The sequence below is a fragment of the Apis cerana genome, linkage group LG8, assembly GCF_029169275.1.
Source record: "Apis cerana isolate GH-2021 linkage group LG8, AcerK_1.0, whole genome shotgun sequence".
Taxonomy (NCBI): domain Eukaryota; kingdom Metazoa; phylum Arthropoda; class Insecta; order Hymenoptera; family Apidae; genus Apis; species Apis cerana.
Window position 1 is genome coordinate 4,071,459 of NC_083859.1, and position 23,014 is coordinate 4,094,472.

Below are 23,014 nucleotides of genomic sequence, written 5' to 3' on the forward strand. Positions count from 1 at the left end.
ATGAAAAGTGAAATACATTTTTTTTTTTTAGAAAAGTGGAGGATATCATTGAAGAATTATTTAAGATATAAGATTTAATTATACATGTTCAATCTTCATTTTTAATGAAGAATAATTAAACGAGAAAAGATGAAAGTTAGAATAAAATACGTAGTTTACAATTTTTAATTGGTATCAAATTCTCAAAGTTCTGTAGTTTTAAGTAAACAAACTTAAATAATTTTCACAGAAAAATTTCAAATTAATTTTAACTACAATTTTAACTACAAACATTAAAGGATTAGATATCTTGTGAATTAATGTACATAAAATATAAATTACAGATATTAGAATGGGAATTCTAAGAAATTTCGTTCTCTCTAAAGTGATGATCGTAATTCGTTCCGTTCTCATGCTTCTTTTATTTGCAACAACGACGTATTTAACTTGATACTTAACCCTGTTAGCGGCTGCAATTACGAATTTGTAATGTAGGGCTGTATCCGACCTTCCAGATTATCTCCAAACTTATTATAACAAAAAAAATTCATTCTATGCACGTCGAAAAAAAAGGACCAAATATTCGCCATATTTTTAGATTTAACCTATAAGTGGTTCTTAAATTAAATTTTATCATTGTCAATTTTTTTTCTACCATCCTTCGAGAAATAATTTTTTTCATTACAAATAACATAAGAAAGATTGCAAAAATAGAAATTATTTTCAAACAATTTTCAGAATAATAAATAAAAAAGTATTCAAGATATTTACGATATCTTTCAATCAAATGTTTTCTTCTAAACCTCAAATGATTTAATATAAATAATCATAAATAAACGACTGTGAAGTATTTACAGATTAATTTAACCTGAAACGAAAATTAAAAATCGATTAAGACTTTTATACGTGTCTTCTTTAAAAATTCTTCGTGCATAAAATTTCTTTTCCACGAATGAAATTCACCATTGTTCTTCGACCCAACGCGTCACAATTCATTTCGCAATGCGTTCGATTCTCCTTCCGTCAGAACGCTACACACGCTTAACTCATACAGGCAGACAGGTCCATTGATCTCGTTACAGCGTGCAACAAGCTGTAATACAGTCGTCGCGTCGTGTTGCAATGTTAGAACAACAGAACGTATTAAATGCCAAATCGTGCTTACAACACATTACGATTCAAACGTCTACGTTCCACTATCCACACACAAACACCAATACAATTATCTATTCAATTCCTCTGACCGGTCTCTTAAAGTGTTACAAAATCTCTGAAATCTTACATCCAGGAATAAAAGATCCTAATCGTCATTAACCCACATATAATCGAACAAAAGAAAAGAAAGGATAAAATGGGAGGGAAAAAAAGAAATAATAAAATTCGAACAATCATTAACGAAACTTAACGTTTTCTACATTTTTTCTACATTGGAATCGAGAACGTGATCGATCATGTGGAAAACAAATAGACGTCAGTTATGGAAAAAAGTTGTATGTATCTGAATCGATAATTAATTATACGAATATTTTTCCAAGATATACGGATTAATGGTAATTCGATTATTTTTGATGATTGAAGTAAAATATAATTTATGGCAATGTAAATAATTATAGCTATATATGTGTACATATAAGGAAATAACCTTAAGGTTTAGAAGTTAATTTTAATTTTCTTATTGTATATACAGGATATCTTTGGAAGCTTGATTCTAGAGGGCAAAACAAATACAAAAATATCGGTCAAGGATTATTTATTAACTTATAAACAATTTGGAGAAATAAAGTGAGATACGATCTGTCTCCATTATCCAATATTAAATTTCTTGTTACTTAATTAACGAGCCGATCGATCTTCCCTATTAGAATTAATCTTCCAAAAATCCTACGAATACATCGACGAATATAAATCTGAAATATCACAAAGTTTGTACGCATATTTTTACGAAAGATCTTTAATTAACTTCACTTAAGAAGATACGTGAACTTTCAAGTACCGCAATATACGTATCGAGGAAATTCTAAACGAAAATATAAACGAAGGAAGAACACGTGTTGCCCCTGGATCTAAACTAAATTTTAAAAGTAAACAAATTTTAAAAGTGATCAAATATTTATTCTCATTGTACGTTTGATCGTTCGTTTGCCTTCAGAAAGCGTCGGTATCCTTGGAAGACAATGGAGTCCTAGAAGAGAAATCGTGTTCCCGTTCTTCCTATACTCTTCCTATCCTCGATGGGCAGACTGTACGGCGATCCATTGACTGGCAAAGGAACGGAACCAGGAACGATCGAGCAAGCTTAGGACCATGGAATTCTACGACGTGGGAAGCAGCGACCTTAGAGAATTGTGGGAGTCTTATCTCTCCGAACCGGTGAGTTATTTTCTACTATTTATTACATTATTTTCAACGTTATCCTTCAAAGCTTTATGTATATTTAACACCAAAGCGAAAATAGCCTCCGTTCTTTTCGTGACGATAAGAAATCGTTTCGATGAATTTTTCTTATTTCTAAAAATTTTTCACCTTCCCTCTCCCTTCTTTTCTTTATCGTTCTTTGAGATACGATAGATATATCGTCGTACAAAGAGTACGACTGAGGCGAATAGTCTCACGTGAGTGTTTTATTCTCACGTGACTACGAGAAAGTGTTCGTTTTTGATAGGCGAGTGAACGAAAGGAAACAACGAGGGGTCGGAGGAGGGGGAGAGAGAGAGGGGGGAGGGGGGATAGGCAAGACGCGTGTTTCACGTTTCTACTTCCTGTTACCGCGAACATATTGCATTGTCCAAGCTTGTTAACGTATAATTAGTTTGCCTCAGTGGTTCCTGGAGATGGAATAATAGAGATCGAGAGGCGTCCTTCGTCTCGTTTTCTGAACCCGTTCTGAACTCGAGTTATCTTTGGTTATTGATTCGTTGGCCGCAATTGACGTTTTTAAGAAGAGGAAGTTGTTGTTATGGGCTATCCTCGGTGGATCAATTGAGGGGATTAAAGCGGTGTTTGTTCTTTCTGACGATCGGGACGACGCGGGAAAGTTGTATCGAATTGAAATTCTCGAATCTCGATTTCGGGGAAATATTTCGAATTTTCTTTCGAATCTTTGAAATCGTGGAATTTTTAAAAAAATTAAATTTCTTTGAATCAAAATTCGATCGATGTTTAAATTCTCCCGAATAGATATTTAAATTGCCGCGAATTATTCGAAATTGTAATACTTGCGATAAATCCTTAAATTAGGAAGTTTATTTTATCTTTGTCTGCGCCCATTTAAAAATTCAATCAATCTTTTAATCCGTTTTACTTTTTCGCTTTACTATAATGGAATCCCGTCGTAGTATTATTTTGCAATATATCTCGGCGTAATTTATTTCATGAAATAGTAAATACACGTGTAGCAAGAGCGGGAAAACTGTTTTATTACGGTTCAGTTATTCTTTGCAAACACGCAATAATAAAAGAGATATTCTTTAAATTCTCATCAAGTATTCATTATATACGTAATACCGTTCGTACGAGAAATATTTAGTGTTGAAGGATAAAGCTGCGCATATTAGTGCCAGTTTATTCACCTGTATAAATAGCTTGTCATTCCCAACACACCCACATTTGCATTTTTCATTGTTCAATGAAGCGAGAAAATTATAATTACGTTATCATTTATTTTTCACTTTTTTTTTTTTCAAACTTTGAAACCATAACCACGCGAATTGAGTTTGTTAAAAACTAAACTATGTATCTCAGATCCTAATTTTATTTTAACTTCGAGCTTCGTTAAAATTCGCAATTAATTTGTCATGATTCCAAAAATTTAGTAAAAAAATCATTGTAATTTTCGACGACGTTTATTTTAATATAACGATATTTTAATTGTTGTGGCCATAATGTAAATATCCGATTTGTGATGATGATTTAAGATTATCACAAACTCGATTCGGGAAACATTTGGGGACAAATCAGAAAATTTTAAGTTATTTCTCGAAATTTATGTAAATCATATGAGAGAATGGAGCCAGCATCTATTTATTTTATAACTACTATTTTATCAAAGATGGTAATACTTATTTCTTATTTATTATAAAAATTATTGACATTCAAGAAAAATTTCATTATTCACACTGGCGATGAATCGAATTTTGTAAGTCGAATCAGGAGATTAACCCAACCGATATTTATCCTTTTATTTATTTATTACTTATTTCCGATACGATTCGTATTCCAATTCGTATGATTCCGTCATTTTGCATTCTGCTTACAGCTACATTAGTCACTGGCCGCTTTCTCGATATTCTTTACCGATCGTTAAATTACCGTTTGCTAATTACTATTTGACAGAATTCGTTTTCTTATCGAATATTCATCGCGTAATTTCCTTACCACTTGACCCATCGTCCTCTTTCCACAAAGCTTCCTTAACGATCGTGATCCCTCGAGCATGGAATCTTTATTAACGATCCTGTGGCTCGTTGTTATTATTGTTACGCCGAATTACTACCTTGTTTTTCATTTTTTTTTTTACGAGTCCGTAGAAAAGATTAATATATTTATTTTAATCAACGTATCATTTATAATCATATCCACATATGCGAGAGGAAATATGAAAATAATCGAAACATTATTATACACGTAATATGTATAAAAATTGTAATAACAATCAATTAAAAAACTGAAATATTATTTCGCTGAAAAATCACAGGAAAATATTATGTATTTATATACGATTGAATTCGATTATATTATTTGAAATAAATTTAATTTCGAAGTAACACCATGTACAAATTGGCGTCGAAAGTATATTTGAAATTCCATGCTGGAAATCGAGGGAATATTTACGTTCACCTATTTTTCTTAAAAAAATTTATTTTCCTCGTGTCGCGGACACGACAATATGGCGGATAAAAGGCGAAGACGAAGGTTTTATCCGAGGGAACGAAATTACGCAACGGAGGAGGAAAATTACGTTGGGATGTCGATGGTGTCGTGGATGGACCGTCTGTAAAAATAACCGGTCGTGTCTGTGAATTCTGGATTGCTGGGTTAACGAGAAGTCTGTCTTTAATGTACATAGATTTCCATAAAATGGTAGCCGGGTCGAAGAACAGGTCTAGAACCTTTCTAACGGGAATGTCGTGTCGAGATGACTAGAAAAAGGGGGTCAAATAATGTTGTACGGCGATTATCGATGGAAAGTAGCGGAGGATAGTATTGGTAAATAAATAAATAATTTATTTCGTTTGAATTTTGCCTTTTGTATTTTTTATCATAATATCGACGCAATCGTACAAATAATATCAACGTGCAAATATATATATATATACAAGGTTATAAGTGAACTATAGTAACAAGTGTGTATATATATATATAACACACTTGAGAATATCGGAGCCTAAGTTTAGCTCGAGTTCAATTATTTAGTTCTTTCGTAATAGTACATTAAATTTCGTAAGATAATTAAACTTTATGTTGTATGTTTTTTTCAGTTAAATTTCTGTGTCAAGGTTCTTTTCTGATTGCCATTTCTCTGTATTGTTATGGAAGAACATGTTTTTTGCACAATGGGATCTATTTAATGGGTTTATTAAGAGAACGTTAATAAATAATTTTGAATTCTTTCAGCATTTTTTCCATGTTTACGATATTACAAGGAAATGGATCGAGAAAAGTTGATTCAAGCTTGATTCAGGATTAATATTTGCATACTCGATTCTTATTTATAAGTTTTCTGTAATGATATTTCCAAGATGGAAATGGATAGAGAGCAACAGATAAGATTGATTTATTTATGATTGACAATGTTTACGAATCCTTGTAATTATTTCAAGCACGTAAACATTATATTTGTATCTATTACATTCGATCTATTTTTCGATAGAACTTTGATTCGTGTTTGAGATAGATTTCGCAAACTAGATTTCTTAATCTGTTATATACACACACCGCCGTTCCTATTTGGATCGAATCGTTATCAATCTTTGAACCGCTGTAAACTTCCTCCAAAGATTCTCAATACAATAATCTTTATGGGATTATTTTAAAAATTAAACTCTCTACTTTCACGCTCCTGAGTTTAAGTTTCTTTGAAAGTTACATTTTACATCTCGAGGAAGTGTAAATTGAAATGTTTTCAGCCTCTTGAAACATGCTTAACCAATTTTCCACTTCAATTAAAACCACCTCGAATTAACGAATCTTGAAAATCTTCTCTCCTTCGACTTAAAAAACTTAAACCCTCTTCGAACGAGACCCGTTGAGATGCAATTTGGCTCCGACCGAGAGATATTTTTTAAAAATTGTCTAAAATCCGATTACGACATTGCACGCAGAATATTCCTCTGCTCTTTTCTCGCGATGATCACCGTTAAGTTTAACGATTCAGCTCGCTGGAAAGTGTATATACACTTTACAATACCGTCTGAGAGATGACGTAATTGAGTAAAAGGGGATTGACCCCCTCCTCCAAATATGACGAGCCATAGCGGAGGCACAGATTGCCTTTCAGTTTCTATTACGGACGAGGATTCATTAGGAAGAAGGTTCGGTTGGCAACCGATTCGTAACTTTCCGCGTTGACATAACTGTCTACGTCATACATAACCATGTCGTTCCTTCTTGTAATCATTTTGTTTTCTTTTTTATCGAGTATTTTAATTAAAAGACCACGTTCCGACAGGAACTGCCTCTGGCAGGAAAATGTTGGATAGAATCCGAGAAACGTTGATAACATAATTGAATCACTCGAAAGTGAAATCGTTAGATTTATTTTAATCGAATTAGTTAATTTTAAAATCAATGATCGACTTTCCGGAATAATAATTCTAATAATATAAATTGTACAGTTAAAAGTTTGAATAGGATTTTTGCTCTTTCGTCGTCATACTCTTTCAGCGTAAGGTATTTATTATTATTCTTAGTTTAACTAATAGGATGCATAAATAGCGTTCTAGAAAATATGATTCCAAGTTGAGAACTGTGACTAATGTATTCTCGATGAAACATCCTTTAGAATGTTTATTTATGAATTATGATATATTATATCGAGGCAAGGAGGAGAGTCGATTGAAAGATAAATTTTTTCCTTTCCTTTTCTTTTTTTCTTTTTTTTTTTTTTAATCAAATAAATCAACATTGTTCTTGGAATAAGGGAATCGAGATCAAAGATTGTTTCTTTGAGTAATTTCCCCAATTACTCCATGGTTTCCTGACATCGCTATTTTTAACACGATCGTTGTGCAAACGGCTTCTCTCTGGCGATTTAAAACGATGTGGGATGTATCACATGTACCAAATTGCAGTAAAACTAGGGTACGACTCGCCAAGGACTAGTATCATGGCTCGAAACGATGAATGCAACAAAATCATTCCAGTTGGATGTGGAACGTTTTATTATACTGATTTATTAATTAGAATTAAATCCTTCTCCACGATGCGAACTTTGATTTTAGGAAAAAATGGAATTAAGAAGCCAATCGTGGAGTTTGCTTCGAATTTTTCTTGAAAAAAAAAAAAAAAAGAAATTCTCATGTCTATGATAAGGTTTTATGATTTCAATATTTTTTTTTTTTAAATAAACAAGTGAAAATCATGTTATTATTTTTGTCGATAATACGATTAAGATGTTATTTGGAAAATATTACGAATAATATTTACGATTTATTTATTCTGAAGAAACACAGTAAATGTTATAATTTTTTATTTATTTAACTATTTTTTCCAGATATGATAAAGTTTCAAGATAAAATACGTATAAAAATGTTTCTTATTAAATAATACGATATTATTTTAAGAACATTTATCAATTTTATATACTGAAACATACAAATATTTGTACATGATCTTGAAAAAAAATAATATTATAGTTTCTATTCGACATGTTCTTCAATAATTGAATGATAAGACACGAAGATGTTCTTGATTAATCGTATATTTTTTTTACACGATTAATTTTCAAGATTGTTAAAAATTTTTTCATTATTCATAGATATTATATCTACACAATATATCTTGGCTATTTCTTACTTACTCAATTCATGAAACTCTCAACACAAGAGTCGAACATTTTTTATTTTTCAATTATCCAAAAACAATAAATATTCAATATTAAAAAAGAAGGGGAAGGATACTTCTTCCCCCAAAAAATCAAAGCTGACTATAAATTTGTTAAAATGGAAACAAATTTCACGAATTGATTCGTTTCGTTTCATCGTTCCTCGAAAAGCTCGAAAACAGTGAGTCTTCCATATTCAATGACCGTCGATTAAGTATCTAATCTAATTAGGCTGGCGATAAGAGCGAAGTATGGCGTTGTGTCAGCTGCGACCACTGTGAGCAATGTCGTGGTTGGCTGGTTTTTCGGTGCAAAAACCGGAAGTGACCGTACTCCGAGTTCACGAGCGGAAACACGTATATACTCGCGATATGTGTGCACTAAATCATAGTTTTTTATTTTTTTTTCTTTCTTTCTCTCCTTCTTTCTTTCATTTTTCACTTATTTGCTGCTTATTTTGCTGCTATTTTCATTCTCACTTTATAATATTAATGGGTATTCGTGACGTGTAACGATATATTACCGAATGCTAAATAACATTTCCTTGTAAAAAAAAAAAAAGATAACTTTTCTTTTATTATATCTTTATATCCTACGTACTTTTTTTTTTTCGATTTTAATTGTCATTAATTTGATATTGTTCGATGATTTCGATAGTTTCGTCCCGCGATAAACGGGGCAATTTGTAACATTTTGGAAAGATTTAATTTTTTGATTATATAACGTCGGTTATTAACGGGAAAGAGAAATTTTTAAAACTTGAATTTTTGATTTTCTCTAATATACAAGTATAATATATCGATACATGATAATTTATGCAAGCGGTAATTATGAATAATGCAAAGAGATTAATATCGAAATCAATTAATTTTTTAATATTCGAATTATCATAATAACGTATCGTTGTAAATATATTTATAATTGATTTTGATTTATCGATAAATTATAAAATTATTAGAATATACACAAGATGCATAAAACGACACGATTAAAGTTTGAGCGCTTCCTGGTATCGTTCTGGTAGAGATAATAGTTATTAGCATCCTCCATTTGTTATCGTTTATTTATTCAGGCCGTGCATAATCCATGTTCTGTCATTAATTTCGAGCACGCAGTTATCTAAATAGCGTGTTTATTGACATAAACAGAAAATATACATTTAGATTCGTAGCCTTGATCTTTAGGTTACAAACTAGCTACACTTTTATCTTTCGTTACCAATTACTTAACTTCAATATTCCCTATTACATTAACTATTGCATCGAACCGATCGATTCTATCCTTTCGAAAAATATTCTCAACAACGTTAATAACGTCTCTGTTCTATTCCATATTCTAAACAATAGCAAACAAGCGTCGCCCAAAAATCTTGAGCAACCGTAAGCTCCTTCCCAGTTATCTCCAATTTAATCCTCATTCATTATATATAGAAAAAGAAAAAGGGATAAATTTCGTGCGTAATCTAATGCATTACTACAATTCGTAATTTCCTTCAATTTATCCGGCCAATGGAACTGGAATGGAAACGGTCCCGGTTCGTTTCGTTCAGAGTTGGCGTGCTGTTCATTCAACATTCCCATACGCGTATTTTTTCTTTTTTTCTCTCTCTCTCTCTCTCTCCCTTTTTCACTCTTGTCTCGCTTCCGTGATCGTGCCGTGTCACGCATCAGTACAGGCTGTAGGAACAAATTGGAAAGGATGAAGGTTGTTCACGAGAGGAGTTCACCGTACCGTGGCCTCCAATGTCCCCTTACCTTCTACAGATCTGGACGTGGATCTCGACTTTTCCTCGAAAGTCGTACAACCGCGTTTTTCCATTTTCACCATCCACGGTCATTGTCGCTTCCCCATCTTTGAGAGGAAGAGATAATTGATTTCACATCGTCGATCGAACGAAAGATTTTAAGTTCTTCTTTTTTCGAGAGAGATAAAGAGAGGGAATATCGATCGGAGAAAATAAATATTTGAAAATCGACGTGAAAATTGATGTGTTGATGCGAGGATAAATACGCGTTTAAAGTATTTGGATAACGCTTGTTTGAGGGGAATGGTAATTTTTTTATTTGGAATTGTTTTGGCACGTGTAAAAGTATTCGTTGAAAGTGAAAAAATGTAGAAATAATCGTTAAGATTTCTTATTTTTCTCAGTAAAATATTCTAGAAGCTTCGACTCGTTAATTATTCGAACAATTGATTAATTTTTCTTTTCAAACTCCGAAAAATCTTCAAACTCATAGTTTGATTAACTCCTCCTTCGCTTCAATATTCATTCAACGAGTCGTCAATTTGTCACTCGCAGTTGTTATTGCAACTCTTCAAAATTGTAGGAATGCGCAGGTGGTGTAATTCAATAAAGGCGCTTCCTTCACGTCCTCCTCGTTTCTTTCCTCTCTGTTCTTTTTTTCTTTCTTTCTTTTCTATCGACCATTGTTCCCCACGCTATCAGAGGAAGCAGATAAAATAATCTACGATTCCTCGTACTATTCCGCTTGCTCCATGCCATCGAACGAATCGAAAGGGTTGCCTCACACTTCTCGCAGAATTTTTTTTTTTTTTAAATTTCTTCCCTCGATCTTCGACATGGAGCGAAATTCGTTTCGTGGAATTGTTTTCAACGTAAAAAAAGGACGTCTAAACGGAGTGAAACGGCCTGGAGAATCAATGATAAATTTACTTACTTTCACGCTTTTCACCTTGACGCGAAATTCTCTCGTGACAAATGACAAGCTGAATTCCGCGCATTTGGAAGGGATCGCGCGATTTCTAACGTCTTTGTTCAGTTATTGGTTATTTTGAAACAGGTGAATTACCACCTTTGTCCATCGTTATCTCGAAATGTCGAACGATTTTATCGTCACATTTTCTGAAAATGAAATTTCCATAGTGACATGTGGATATATAACACGTAGAATTTTCTTTTTTAAAGTTAATTTTATAAAGTCACTTTTCACAATATAAATAAACAGTGATAATTTTCAATCAATAGCGAATGGTAAGTTGTAAGAAAATTCTTTGCGATCGAAATAAGATCTACACGTTCTTCTGTTAATATTATTTCAATATTGTGTTTTCTCAAAAGTTCAATGTAGATAATATTTTTTTTTTTGCGTCGATCGCTTCCTCCTTGCTTCGTTAATTACATAATCGTAATACGCATATCGGAATACTATTCGTATATTGGTTAAAAGAAAACGAAGGAATATAGAAATTAAACCGATCAAAAGATGAAGAAATTCAACGTATCCTTCAATTACCCAATGTGAAATTTTCTCCTTCATAATTTCCAACGTATTATTTCCCGCGAGGAACGATCGAGTTGCATAAACAACGTCTCGCATTATGTAGCGTAAACATAATCAATAAGGAAAGAAGATAAATTGCATCACGTACCAAATCGAAAGCGTGATTACAGTGTCAAGGAATCCCACGATCGATATTTTTAACCTCGTCGACGAGACGAGACGAATCGTGCCACCGATGTTATAATAACGTTGCTGTAATCGACGATACAGTTGATATATTATCGTGGATGCGATATACGTGGCGTTGGGGTGACGAGAGAAGAGATAGAGAGGGAGAGAGAGAGACTCACACGATAAAACGTTAGGGACGATTGAGAGCGGTCGTTCGAAACGTTGAGTTTCGTTCGTCGATTTTAAAATTTTTCTTCTCTCTCTCTCTCTTTTTTTTAGAAAGTTTTTCAATTTTCGTAGCAATTGCTCAAAGCAGTTTAACCATATATATATATATGTATACAAAACCATTAGCGCGTTAACATTTATTAAAGAAGGAAAATTACTTTAATGGTAGTTTTTATGAGTTTTATCATTAAGAAACACGCTTATACTGAATCTGATAATGCCATGAAAAATATTTTAGCATAATTTCAGAGGTATTAATGTACACAAACATTATTGGAACGAAAGTTTCTATTTTTAGATTGTACTAAAATAGAATATGGTATTGGTTGAATATCATTAGATCGAAACACGATTCTGTAATAATGTTATGATATCAGTTATATCGATATATTACGCCCTTTTAATCTGCATCATTGTAACATTTACTAGTTATCGTGATAACTAGTAATACTGTGTATATTTCTATTTATAACTTATTTGCAACATTTGACGTTAGCATAAAATTGCCCTCTCTCATATATTCTTATACCAGGGCACTATAAACCAGGATGATATGTACGTATATTTACTAGTATCATTCTTCTGCCATTGCCACATTACACGTACCAATTACTACGCTTCTTAACACTATCTTGCCATTTTATTTATCGCCATTACCATTCATCCGTTATCACAACCATTGCTACGGTACACACACCGCTTTACATTATAGTTTAGTGTCTATTATAATTTCTCGACGTAAAATTTTGCGTTAAAAATTTTCCAACGTCTCCTTTTCCAACATTTCTCTCATTGATAATCGATGGATAAAATTCGCGGTGCGAAAACCTCGCGGGCTGTATTTTTCACGGGGTTGCGAGAGGGGTTAAACGACGAAAAGGGAAATGGAAAAGTCGTGCAATCGACGTGACGGGAAAAACTAGCGCCGATAAAAAACCTTATCGACGCGTGTACGCGCGTAATTTTCTGTCCGCTTTATCGCGGACTTCGTGTACCTGCATACTATATTCATTTCTTATTTTTCTTTCTTCTATTTTTCTCTTTCTTTCTTTGCGTCCGTGCGATAATACGCGCGGGCTAGAAGAGAAAGAAAAAAAAAAAAGGAAAGAAAAGAAAAAGAAGAAAAGAAGCGGACAAAGAGGACGAGAAAAAAATTGTTCGACCTTTTTTTAACTTTTTTTTTATCTCTCGCGTTTCGAGTCGAAAGCAATTAGCTTCGAGGATGTAATCTTTGGCATGATTGATAATCTTTTTCTTTTTTTTTTTTTTTAAGCGCGTGTGATCTTGCATCTCCGCGAAAAAGATCTTCAATTTTAATAGAAGGGAATGAAAAAAAAATTTGCCATTGTATTTAATCCTTTTCGTTGTAGAATAACAACGACCCAGTCTTTTAAAAATAGCATCGAAGATATTTATCAATGCAATAATAGAAAAACTTGTTGCAAAAGGAGAATTAAAAATTGAAAAATTAAACAATTCTTCCCTTAATTTTGGTTCTTCTCCGTTCGTTTCCCTTTTCCGGGCGATGTTCAAAATTGAAAGTTTAAATCTCGAGATGAAAACACAAGCAGCAAATTAATTTAAAGAATATTGTATAACACGTACGTACGCGTAATTTATAATATCATATTTAATACATTTTTAACGAGGCGTAACACGTAGAATATTTTAACAATCAACAACGAATATAGTGAACTAGAAGCGTAGCTCACGATAATGGTTATATTAATAATAGTACGAGCTAACGAGGATTTTCTATGATTAGCGATGGCGGGTAATAAGATATTAACGCATTGCACCGGTTTATTAACAAAGTGGAAAATGATTCGCTAAAATCTACGTTGTTACACCTAGATTTTCCTCTTGGCCTTATATAACGTATTATACACGTATAATTCCGTGAGCAGATCGAACAAGTGATCCTTATTTTACGAAAATTTTTATAATTGGCTATAGGATCAGGATCACTCGTCCAATGTCGATTGATCATTATATTTTCAGAAAATCGAGGTTTTTGAAAGCAACGCGATTTGTTGAAATATATTTCCAGAATCGATTAGCCGTTTAATTAACCGATTAAATCGAAATTCCCAATTAAATTGTTAATTGTTAATTGCGTAATCTACTCTTGCTTTTACTAATATTTCACATCTTTTTAAAACCATTATGTGGAGAAATTAATTAAACAATATAATTTTTCATTATGAATTTAATTGATAAGGGGGAAGCCTCGAGATTTAACTCCGTGTTTTCTCGATAAAATCTCGCGCATTGATAGAGTTTGAAAAATTCGAGATAATGACATCCGGTTTCGAATGGTGTGTGTAATGCAGCTGTATTATACTTTGTAATCTGAAGAAAAAGGAAAAAGCTCTTCTCCTTTCGAATAGATTATTATCGATCGAACAAAGATTAAAATTAAATGAAATATATATCGCCCAGGATAAATTAACAAGCAACATTTTTGCACACGTGTTTTCTGGAATCGATCTTCCTTATTGGAATACGATATATCATCGTATTTCTAAAAACAATTGTCTTTCAACAATGTATGAGTATACGTAATTATATATTTCAGATTAGTTTTTAATATTCAATGTTTCATAATCAAAGTGTGATAAATCGGGAACCGTTGCTCGCGATAGTTTCTTAAATTCATTTGACGTTATCTGAGAACTGGGAGGCACGAATGCGTTTCCAGATAATTTTTACAGCGTATAGTTGTCGCTTATCAGTCGTCGCGCGCTCGAACATAAATAATTTCGCTTGATTCCTTCCGAAGTTACGAGCCGTTTTATTTTAGCATTATCGGCTCTCTTGTCGACCGTCTGGCTAGTCGAGTTCCATTTATTTTTGTGATTGATAGCGTCTTTGTGCTGTTTAATGCTCTTTGTCCTGTTCCCAACTACGTTTCTTACTGTTGGCATTTCGTTCCAATGTGCAAAAATTTCAATATGAAATAACCATTATTGAATTCTTACCCTTCGTTTCTCTTAATCAGATTAAAATTAATTTCTTTTGCCAATATTTTTTACAAACTGGATCTCTCATCCAGAAACGAAGTTGACGGATGATTTTTTAAGAAACGTTTTTTGTACAACGATACAAGTAACAATGTTTTCTCGAATTTTTATGAATGAGCCTGTAATAAATGTTATATTGTCTTTTTTTTTTTCGTCGAAAAGATAGTTGCGTTACAATTTCATTTAGGAAAACAAATTGGTTCACCTTGGAGGAAAAAATAAATTTGTTTGTCTAAAAATCTGCAACGATTATTACTTCAATTTTCGTTTATCGAGAACGGCGCGTAAAAGTATGGCGCTAAAATTCCGAACAACTTTTTTTAGGTCGATCTAGAAACTGATTTACCTTTGGAAAAAACGATATTTCTTATGCGAAAAATCGCGTGTGCCATAAACTCTTGGCGTGCCTGTGTAATCACGCTTGCTTTACAGCACGATAATTATATTTGCATTGGAAATTTGTCTCTTGATTTCTCAAAAAATTTTTCAAAAATATATCGCGTTTATAAATTTTACTGTTCGTAATTTTTATCTGTTCGTTGTTATTATTATTTATTGGCTATTCATTTCCCCGTAAAATTTTCATAAATTAAACGCAACGCTTGCTTTCCCCTCCCGCCATCTTTAATTTTCTTCGTCAAATTAATTTAATTCGTGAAATTACATTACACGGCTACTCTACCTGCAATTTAATGAATATTCGCCGGATTCATTCGATTTTTCAACGCACATGTAATACATTTCGCGTATATTATTCTCTCGAGTCTAATTTTACCGTGATGATTCGCGCGTATGCAAATTAACATACTCGTCAGACGAATCGAACAACCACGTTTTAATTTTAATCTCGAGATTTGTCCACAGTTTTGTATATCGTTTGTAGGAAACGAACAATAAACGAGATACCTTGTAATTATTTCGTTTGTTGAAAATTCACGCTTATCCACGTCTACTTATAATCTGTAATAATTATTCCATGATAATTCCGTCGACCGTTAGTCGTTGTTAATTAAAAATCCGAGTAGTACACACGAGCTCGCACGAGTCTCAACTCGTGCATTCGCGTCCGCATGAAAACGGAAGTCGAAGATGGTAACAATCTATTCAGAGTGGTGATTTTATTTATAAAACTGTGTCACGCTTCTCCTCGTTTCCCCCAACGTGTCACATTGTTTCACAGCCATCAGATCAAATTGAAATCTCGACTCGAATTATCGAGAAGAATATCGAGATAAATATGACTTTTCTATAGTTTCCTTTTTTCTAATAATTATCGAGAGAAGAATCGTCGAAATTCACTCATTTTCTCCTCGTTTCCACAACATTCTATGTCTCGATAAAAAAATTCTGAAAAGTATAAAGAAAGCTTTCGTGGATAAATTTCAAAGAAGCGCGTCAACTTCTCTCTGGCCAAGACTCTTCTACTTCCAAACTCGTCTCAATTTCTGTCCTCTTACAAGTTTTACAGATTCGAAAAGTTCCCCGGATCTCTCTATCCCTACCTCTTCGTTCCCTAATAAATTTTTTAGAGAAGGACAAACGAAAAACTTTTTCATCCCCACCTGTCGATATCCTCGTCATCCTCGTCCGAACGGAGAGGCAACGACGCCCCCCCTCCACTGAGAATCGGTTTAAGATCGGTTTAAGAAACGTGTTGGTGGAAAACGCCGTGTTTTCCATCGACATTGAGCCGCGTGTAATCCTGCTCGTATACTGGGAGGCATCGACTACCTGTTGAATCGGACGCCTCTCCCTCTCCTTTCGCGCTTCGCCCGAGTCCCGTGAGAGGAAATCGAGGCGTAAATAATTCCCCAAGTTACGTGAGAATCCGGGCTCGGAATTCCACGCTGCGACTCGGCATTTTTCGAACGCTCTGCCTCTGCCTTTCTTTCGTGCGTCGTCCGAGGCGAGGGTTGCGCGTCGGTCGAGAACCTCTTTCGGGTGTTTGGGTATTTAGAATGCCCGACGTGTGCCTCTTCCGTGACCGAACAATATGTGGATCCTCTTGCGTCAGGTATCGGACAAAGATTCGGTCGATTGTTGGAAGGTGAGATATTGTTGTCGATTGACACGGTGTGAATTCGAGTGATTTTTAAATCATGGGTTTATATTCTTTGCTATTTTTTTTTTTGGTATCGAATTGAATTACAGCCGTATGTATGCGAGCGTAATTATGATGCAATTTTTAATTTAAATCGGTACGTGGCATATCATAATGATTCTTGTGACTGTATCTGTATTTTTGTGATAGAATATTTTTTTTTTTTTTTACATTGTACAACCTCGCAAATACTATACTTATTAGGGCAATAAAATCGCGGTATAATCTATTACTAGTTACACGAAATAAAATAAGGTATCGATCGATCGAAATTACCCCCAAAATTGAAACTGTGGATACGAAAATTATATACTAGAAACACACAAATAATTGAAAGAGATGTAAAACTATTCTGAAGTTTACTTACAAGCAAATACGTAATAATAAAGATAGACTCGTGCAACAGCATGTAATAACAAAACTGCAAGGCTTGAAATATTGAAAAAAAAAATTTTTTGGGTTCTATCAATACTTATGTTGATAAAACCAACGTTAAATCCATAAAATGAACCTTGTTTCCGGTATTTCCGACCGACACACGGCATCCACGTACCCCCACATTCCTTTTTTTCTTCTTTCTTCCCCTCTCTTGCTCCCTCTCTCTCTCTCTCTCCCCTATTCGTTTCAAGGTTTCTAGAGTTTCTCGACTCTCTTATGACACTCGGCTACTACTTGGTACCACTTGTTCGATAGAGAAGGATCAGGTTTTTGAAACGAGTCCCGTCCACGAGTTAAGAGAACGTGTAACCTGTCGTTTATCGTCTCTCCATCGTATTCGTCGTTGACGATGAAGAGAAAAGCCATCTTCTTTGGTCTGCTCGTGATACATGCATATAGGCGAACGTCTAAAGATAGAAAGAGAGGAAGAGGGGGAGAGAGAAAGAGAGAGGGAGAGTGGGGAAGAGCTAAGTGACGGTTTCGATGGGACTCGAGGACGTTCACCTTTTTTCGTGACTTCATCGAGGCTGGTACACGCTGGTAAAAGTGACTTCTGCCAACTAGAATCCTATAGGTCGTCGTGGATTCTCTATAAAGACGACGAGATTACTTTAGAGACGAGGGAAGAGTTCTCGAGCTCTCGAATGGAAACTTTTTGAGATTTATTTTTTGGAGGAGAGGGGCGGAAGGTTTATCGCGGAGTATTTGCTTCCTCCCCCTTCTTTTTCTTTTTTCTTTTCGTGCACGTCGATGTCTATGGAATTTTTCGAAAACTGTTGCAATTCTGAGCGAAATCTTGGGTAATTTGATCTTATTAAAATTAAAAGAAACTCGGTTATTCTTTTGATCGTTCACTCTTCTCTCTCTTCAATTGAAATTTAAACATTTTTTTTTAAAAATAATATTCGAGAAGAACACGAACCAGCTTCGTGTTTCCAAGGCAAACGTACAATTCCAAGCTGAGAGAAGGCGCCTTACAGGCTGTTGTTTAAATGTCCTTTGAATAAATTTTACGTAACTTTGTATGTTCAGTCGTGCACGCAACGTGTTCTCCCCGATGGAGGACTGTTTATACACGACGACGAATGGACGCGTGCATTATTGAGGACCAACAATCAAGATCGCAAAAGGCTTAATCGAAACCTTTTTATTGCATGAGAATATACTATAATCTCACGTTGGTGGATTTACAACCATCGACTTGACTCGTTTCTCAAACAAAAACCGGAATCTTGGAACTTGAGATAAGCCGAAATGTAGGTCGGATGAACAAAATTCTTGAATTTTTCTCTTTTTCTTCCCAACTTAATAAAATATTTACTTCTCTTTTGAATCTTTATTTCTTCATAAACTCGAAAGGAGAAGGAAAAATGAACGAGGATTAGAAATTGTCAAAATTTCATCTTTCTATTGAAAAAGAAAGCAATAATAAAATTGAAAAAGAATTTCAGATTATTTAAATTTTCGAATTCGATTAAATAATCTTGTTTCTTTCTTTTTTTTCTAATGTGTCTCTTTAATTGCAACATCATCCTTTTTTAAAATTACAATCAAAATTGTTCACGATGAAAAAGTCAATTTATTAAACGAATATTTTGAATAAACAAACGGCTCAAAAATTGAAAATTCGTTATATCTTTCGTTCGATGGCCGTGATTTTTTAGGATTCTTTCTTTTATACTTGGCACAGTGGAGTTTACCAGCGAGCTGGCGAACAGAAAGGTCAATTCTGTTGGATACTTGGCATAACTGCACGCCTTGTTGCCTCGTTCCTTGTAAATTCGTGATTGTTTTCCTGTTTCTCAACGGGAAATACCGGTTTTCGGTGCAGTCTCTTTCTCTAGATTTTGAATACTTTGCGTGATTCCTCAGATTTCTTATTTTATTTCTTATTTTATACTTTGATCTCGTTCCACGGCCACGAAACGTGGGGGAAAAAAACGTGATTTCTACAAGACGTAGTTCTTGTTTCTTGTTTCTTCTCGCACAAATGTTGAGTAATTGTTTGCTTCGAAATGCATTTATTTATTTTTTTATAAACACCATATTTTTTATACCTCTTATTTTGTTATTACATATATTGCGCTATTGAAAAAAAATAAATTTATTTAAATATTATGAAATTATGTTTATATTTTGCCACACGTTTAGAAGAGGTTTTATAAAACGTGATGATTTCGTTACGTAATTTTTTTTCGTATCGAAAAAAATAAGAAATACGAGTTTTATTGTCGTTCTTATCTCTCGAGTTAATCTAATAATCAATGATAATTAACAAGCATTTTATCCATCTCCTTATGTTTAAGAAAAAAAAAAAAAAAAAAAAAGAGAGAAAAGATCGCACACTTTTCACGATTATAAAATATATAATATAATATTACAGATATAATATTATTCCAACGATAAATATTAATTGTCGTTGCATTCAATTTTCAAGAAATTTAATATCGCAAAATGTGTATTATCGATCGTTAGATATCCTTTTCTCTTTATACAAAACGAATAAATATTTAACTAGTAAAGCGGCAAAACTTAGGATGAAGAGTTCGCGGAATACGATTATGCAATATTTTTCTCTTTATTATTTTTCTTGTTTTATCTTCAACTATTATATAAACAGGTCGATTACATATCAATCAACGATTTAAATTTTATTCGCGGATTAATTATTTCGCCTATTAATCTTCTTATTTCTTCTGCAAGGTATGAATCAATATGAACGATTCTTAAAATAAATATAAGAAATTGACTGTTTATTTTCTTCGAGTAAAGGTGATGAACGTATCCAAAAGTTATACCTCTTTTCTTTTTTCTCTTTTTTGAGGTAATTATTTAAGTAAAAAAAAAGTTAATCCAAATGTAAAAGAAGTTGTAAATGTTTCTCGTAAATCCTACTCGATCTGCCATTTAGCAGAAAAATTCGAAAAATGTTGAAAATTGAATAAACAACGAGTCTGAACAAACAGAAAGTTTTAAAGCGCATGAAAGTTTTTCTCTCTCTTTCTCTCTAAAAATTCCATATTCAAAATTCTTCTCTACGTCGAAGAAGAAGTTTAATAAATTATACGAAACTCCAAGATCGTCGGTCGTAAATAACAAAGACACGAAAATTACAATTTTTTAATTTTAATTCTCCTTATCTCTCAATTCTCCTTCTCCTAAAAAAAAAAATATCTCTGAAACCTCAGACGAATCAGCGACGAAAAAACGATTCAAACATTCGACGTTTCCCTCGTTCCCAATATCACAATTGGCAGCGTCGTTAATATATTATAATTAATGTACTCTGAGCCGCGGAGAGAGTATCGATTGCTCGCGACTCGAACGTTACCGGTGCTTTTCGAACAACCGTGAACGTGACCCGACCGTATATCGACTTTTTACGCGAACCGCGTCCTCGATAGTCATCTAATACATTATGCTCTGGTCGATCGATGCCTTCCATCAGAAGAGGGAAAATCGTTGGGGAAGAAAACGCGTTTATCCGAAAAGAAAAGAGAAAGAAAAAACGTAGTCCACAAGACAGTCGTCTCGCGTGAAATTCTTCTCTTCAGAAATTCCATTCTGAAACTCGGCAAAGGGATCACTCTTGAGGAATGAACTTATCGAGATCAGGAATATCTGTTCTTTTAATAACGTTATTGAATAACATCGTGTAAGTAATATTGAAAAGTAGGCTGGAAATTGGTTCCTTTTTAAAAAATGTAAATAGAGAAAGTTGCGTATAAATAAATTTTGGATAATTTTAATTGTACGCAGCGATGTGTACAACTAGAGAATTGTAATAAAGAAATTGATTGGATGGATAATTTATATTGAATTGGCGAGCGGTTTATCTTGTTCCTCAACTTGTTGCCTATTATTTTCACCGCGGCTTTAGAAAATTTTACGATTTCTTAAAAAAGGTACGCGGCACAAAACAAAGTTTCGTGTACGAATAGAAAACGTGACTTTCGATTACCGTTCTGATCGTCGTTGAAGGCAAGAGAGGAGTCCGCTTTGCCAGAAAGAAAAATGATTTGTCGCAAGCGGAAATTACCAGTTAGCAACCATAGATTTCTACTGTTTCGCGAAGGCAATGACATGAACGGGGCTTACCCAGCGAAATAACTGTAGGGGAAAATAGCTGAGCCGGCTCTTCCACTTCTCGTACCGCTCCTCGAATTAATACCGATTTCGAAACGACGGCAACAATTACTTTCTCGCCAATCTTTCTTTTCTGTTTTTTGTTTTTTAATTACTGACTGACAAATTAGAGAATCGAGGTATGCGCGCGCGTTTAATATATTTCACCTTTGGTAAATCGATTCTGGAGACCAAGGGAACGAGTGGGAAAGTTGATATATAAAAATATCGATCAAGGCTTATTTTATATAAGCTGTTGAAATTCGTTGAGACGTTTCTGTTCTATTTTGCGTTTTTCTTTTTACTTCTAGAATCGATTTTATCCTCGAAAGATTGTTCAAAGAGTAGGATTATATTTTCAATACTACTGATTTTATTTAATTCTTTTCTTCTTTTTTTAAATTAATAAACGAAGAACGATCGATTTATAATTACAAATGGTTTATTTACGATCGAATTAGAAATCCGGTGGAAACGTGAATTTTGAATATTCGACGACGTTGTTCGTGGTTGATTAAGTTAGTTAGGATAACTGTAATTGGGGATTATTGAACCGTGACTTCGTAAAAGAACAGGTGGTCTTTAATTGGAACTTATTTTTGTTTGATACGGCAAATTGTTGATTGTCTATTAATTTTCAATTCGGACTTTTGTTCAATTATTATTAAAATATTATAATTAATATTTTCGATATGTAGATGCAATTTAATAATTTAAAAAAGTAGAGAAAAATAATGCACTGTCCAAAAGAGTTAATTGGATAAATTGATTTTCCAAAAGAATCTTTCATTTTGGAAAAAATAAGAATATATTTCCTATTCTTGTTGTTATTCAACTTGATATACATAACATATTCATTTAACGAATAATCAATATTGATATAATTACGAGAAAAGATTGAAATAATGTTTGTTCCGTTTTCAAAAGTGAAATTAAAAAACGAGAACGAGATATTCGATATTTTTAATTCACGAAGATAATTGTATTCAAAAATAATTTCTTTTCTCAAATTTCTTTAATACTCTTCCCGAGAAGTAGCTTTTCCCGAATCGATGTATATAAATACGCGAAAAATCCGAGGGGAAAAACCGTTTTCTCGAGGAAAAGTTTTCGCGGAAAATGGGCCGTTATCGGGTCGCTTCCGGCGGAAGTGAAATCGCGGATAAACGGCGATGCTGCGATTCCAAGCATAACGGAAAACCAGACAAAGAGGGTAGAAGGAGCACGAAGAGGAGAAAGAGTGCGATGTGGAAAGAGTGGAACGTTCGAGATAGAGAAGGAAGACTAGTGTCGCGACCTTGGGCTCGAGTTCCGCATTGCTGAAGCGCAACAGATCTCGTGAATCCAGTCGTTGAACGTGTCAGTTCGCAGTTGGCAACCGAACCGGTTGCTTTCGAGCATTTCTCCTTTGGAAAATTGGAAAAGGGCTGGACCAGAAGGACTGGAGAAATTTTCTTCCTTTCTTTTTCTTTCTTTTTGGCTAGATTTTATTATATTTCTATTATTTTCTATATCTTTTATATCTTCTCTGCCAACAGTTCCACGATTGTAATTTAAAAATCCGTTTTCTTGTTTTATCGTATTTTCTTATTTCCTATTCTGCGGTTAAATTCCTTGACGAATATTTCTTTGTTTTCTTTCTCGTTTCTTCCTCGTTTTTCTCACT

At 33.7% G+C, this 23,014-nt stretch overlaps 1 protein-coding gene across 1 annotated transcript in view; it reads left to right on the forward strand.

Moving 5' to 3' along the window:
• The window catches only part of LOC107995287 (cyclic AMP response element-binding protein A), a 37,654-nt gene that overhangs the window by 3,218 nt on the left and 11,422 nt on the right, over nt 1–23,014 (forward strand). Inside the window, exon 2 of the mRNA XM_017052685.3 lies at nt 2,129–2,349. Within this exon, the coding sequence (XP_016908174.1) occupies nt 2,284–2,349 (66 nt within the window). The 5' untranslated portion in view covers nt 2,129–2,283. The remainder of the gene's footprint in view (nt 1–2,128; nt 2,350–23,014) is intronic.